Source organism: Dichomitus squalens, assembly GCF_000275845.1.
Source record: "Dichomitus squalens LYAD-421 SS1 unplaced genomic scaffold DICSQscaffold_243, whole genome shotgun sequence".
Lineage (NCBI taxonomy): Eukaryota > Fungi > Basidiomycota > Agaricomycetes > Polyporales > Polyporaceae > Dichomitus > Dichomitus squalens.
Genome location: NW_006767125.1, coordinates 1,222 through 3,095, shown reverse-complemented (window position 1 = coordinate 3,095; position 1,874 = coordinate 1,222). Strand labels below are relative to the sequence as shown.

At 63.3% G+C, this 1,874-nt stretch overlaps 1 protein-coding gene across 1 annotated transcript; it reads left to right on the top strand.

Annotated features, from left to right (window-relative positions):
• Nucleotides 1–26: 26 nt before the first annotated feature.
• Nucleotides 27–796, top strand: DICSQDRAFT_175895 (uncharacterized protein; the record flags this gene model as incomplete). Its single annotated transcript, XM_007371753.1, has 3 exons — nucleotides 27–83; nucleotides 502–730; nucleotides 783–796. 3 exons carry the CDS (start codon nucleotides 27–29, stop codon nucleotides 794–796), a joined length of 300 nt encoding a protein of 99 aa, XP_007371815.1.
• Between the last annotated feature and the right edge of the window lie 1,078 nt (nucleotides 797–1,874).

Genomic DNA, 1,874 nt, shown 5'->3' with positions numbered 1-1,874 from the left:
CATGGAGGTATCCCGTACTCCGTGTTATGAGCTCCAAGGAAGTCGACAGGGCGCACGTCGTGCAATGGCGTGTCGCTGTAGCCGTATCTATAGGACGCTTGAGGAGATGACGGTGGTGATACTCGAAAGAACGAGTCGCAAGCGCCGGCGCTGGGCGTGGTGATATGCCGCCCCGGGCCGGGCTCTCCCTCAGGCCACCAGCCGCCTGTCCGCTGTTTACATTCATGTCCGCTTCGCTCGCTCTGTCCCCGTCTCTCGCTTTGCACGCCTCTCGCTCTGCACGTCTTGTCCCCTCGCCATTGGCCCCCGTCTCAGCCGCCGCCGCACGAACCTGTCCCGAGTGCGCACCCAGTCCGCTCTCTCCTCCGCGCCTCTCTCGCTTTGCTCTCCCGTACGCCATCCGCTTCCCTCCCACCAATTACAGCAGTACCGAACCGTGCCCGTAGACGCCTCCCGTACGCCTCCACCCCTACTGCCCTAGACTGAAGCAATTCTCGTCAGTACCCCGTCCGCCAGTTTCGATCTCTCACCAAACTCACCATCCGCCCTCGTCCATCCCACCGCGATCGAGTTGTCCGCACGCTCAACACCTTCCCCAACCCGTCCTTCACCGCCGGAGCTCTCCTGCGCTCGTCCGCCCGCCGCCCATGCCTACAACCGAGCCGTCACGCACTGTCGCCGCACCGCGACACACCATCGTCTGCGGAGGAGTACCAGGAGAAGGGGAAAGGTGAGTCGTGCCGTTCGCCCACGTCTTCCCCCCCGTTTTATACCTTTGTCAGCGCTCCCGCTTTAGCCGTCGCCGACGGCTACACCTCGCCTCGCATCCCATTTCCCATCGCCTCCGTTCCCGCCCCCATCCTGTGCCCCAAATCTACACGACTCGGCTCGCCCAAACCATTAGCAGCATTCACCCGAGCACGCCCCCTAACCCGAACGCCGACGGGCGCGCTGCGTCCCACGTCCTGCGTGCCATCATCCATCCGCTCTTGCCGACGGTGTCGACCGCGCGCACAACTCGATCATCGCCGTCCAAGACCCACCGCAGATAGTGCGCACGAGGACTCCTCCTCGCGCAGCACACGTCCGGCGCATCGTCGTGCCCTCAGGTCAGCAGCCCGGTCCTCTGCCGAATGGCACTCAGAATACGGTCCCTATTTTCGCTAATGGCCTCCAACCGAATGGTGTTCCTGGATCCTCCGCTCGTCCTGCTTCCCCACAAGGTCCCAAAATTCCTCAAGCTCCGCCGCCTAACCAGCGCACGGGCCCTCAGCAACACAGTCTCAACGGCGGCCCCTTCCCGTCTCCACAATGGCTCATTCACCTCCAAACACCTAGCCCGGATGACCGCCGCCGCACAACCCGATGGTTTCCGTCGGAGAGAACCAGCAGCTCACACAGATTCGTGGACCAGTGCACTTCGAGAACGCGAGGGGACGTAGTCTTGGAAGAGACTACGGCATCAAATGGCGAACGGCAAACAGCCGCACGCCCGCCGGGAAATCACCAGCCGCGTATCTCTGCAGCCGGCCCCTGCCCAGGTGAGTCTCACGCGCACAGTCTTCTCGCCTGCATACCGTCGCCTGCCAAGCGGACAGCCTGCGTCTGTGCGCACGCATCGTGCCACCGTGCGCCGGCGGGCGATCAGTCAGCGACGTCGCGCCGAGCTGGAGGAGCGTTGGCGTGCACTTTTGGGCTCTAAGGACGTAGGATACCATGTACAGATCTAGCACGAATGGAACATACCAGCCATAAGCCCAGATCGCGCACGCACAAGGAGCCCTCGACCACCGCAATCGCGTCCTCCCTGCCGTCTGCAAGTCCATCGCCGCCGCCCATGCGTACGGCCGTGACCGTGCGGACAACTCGATCAC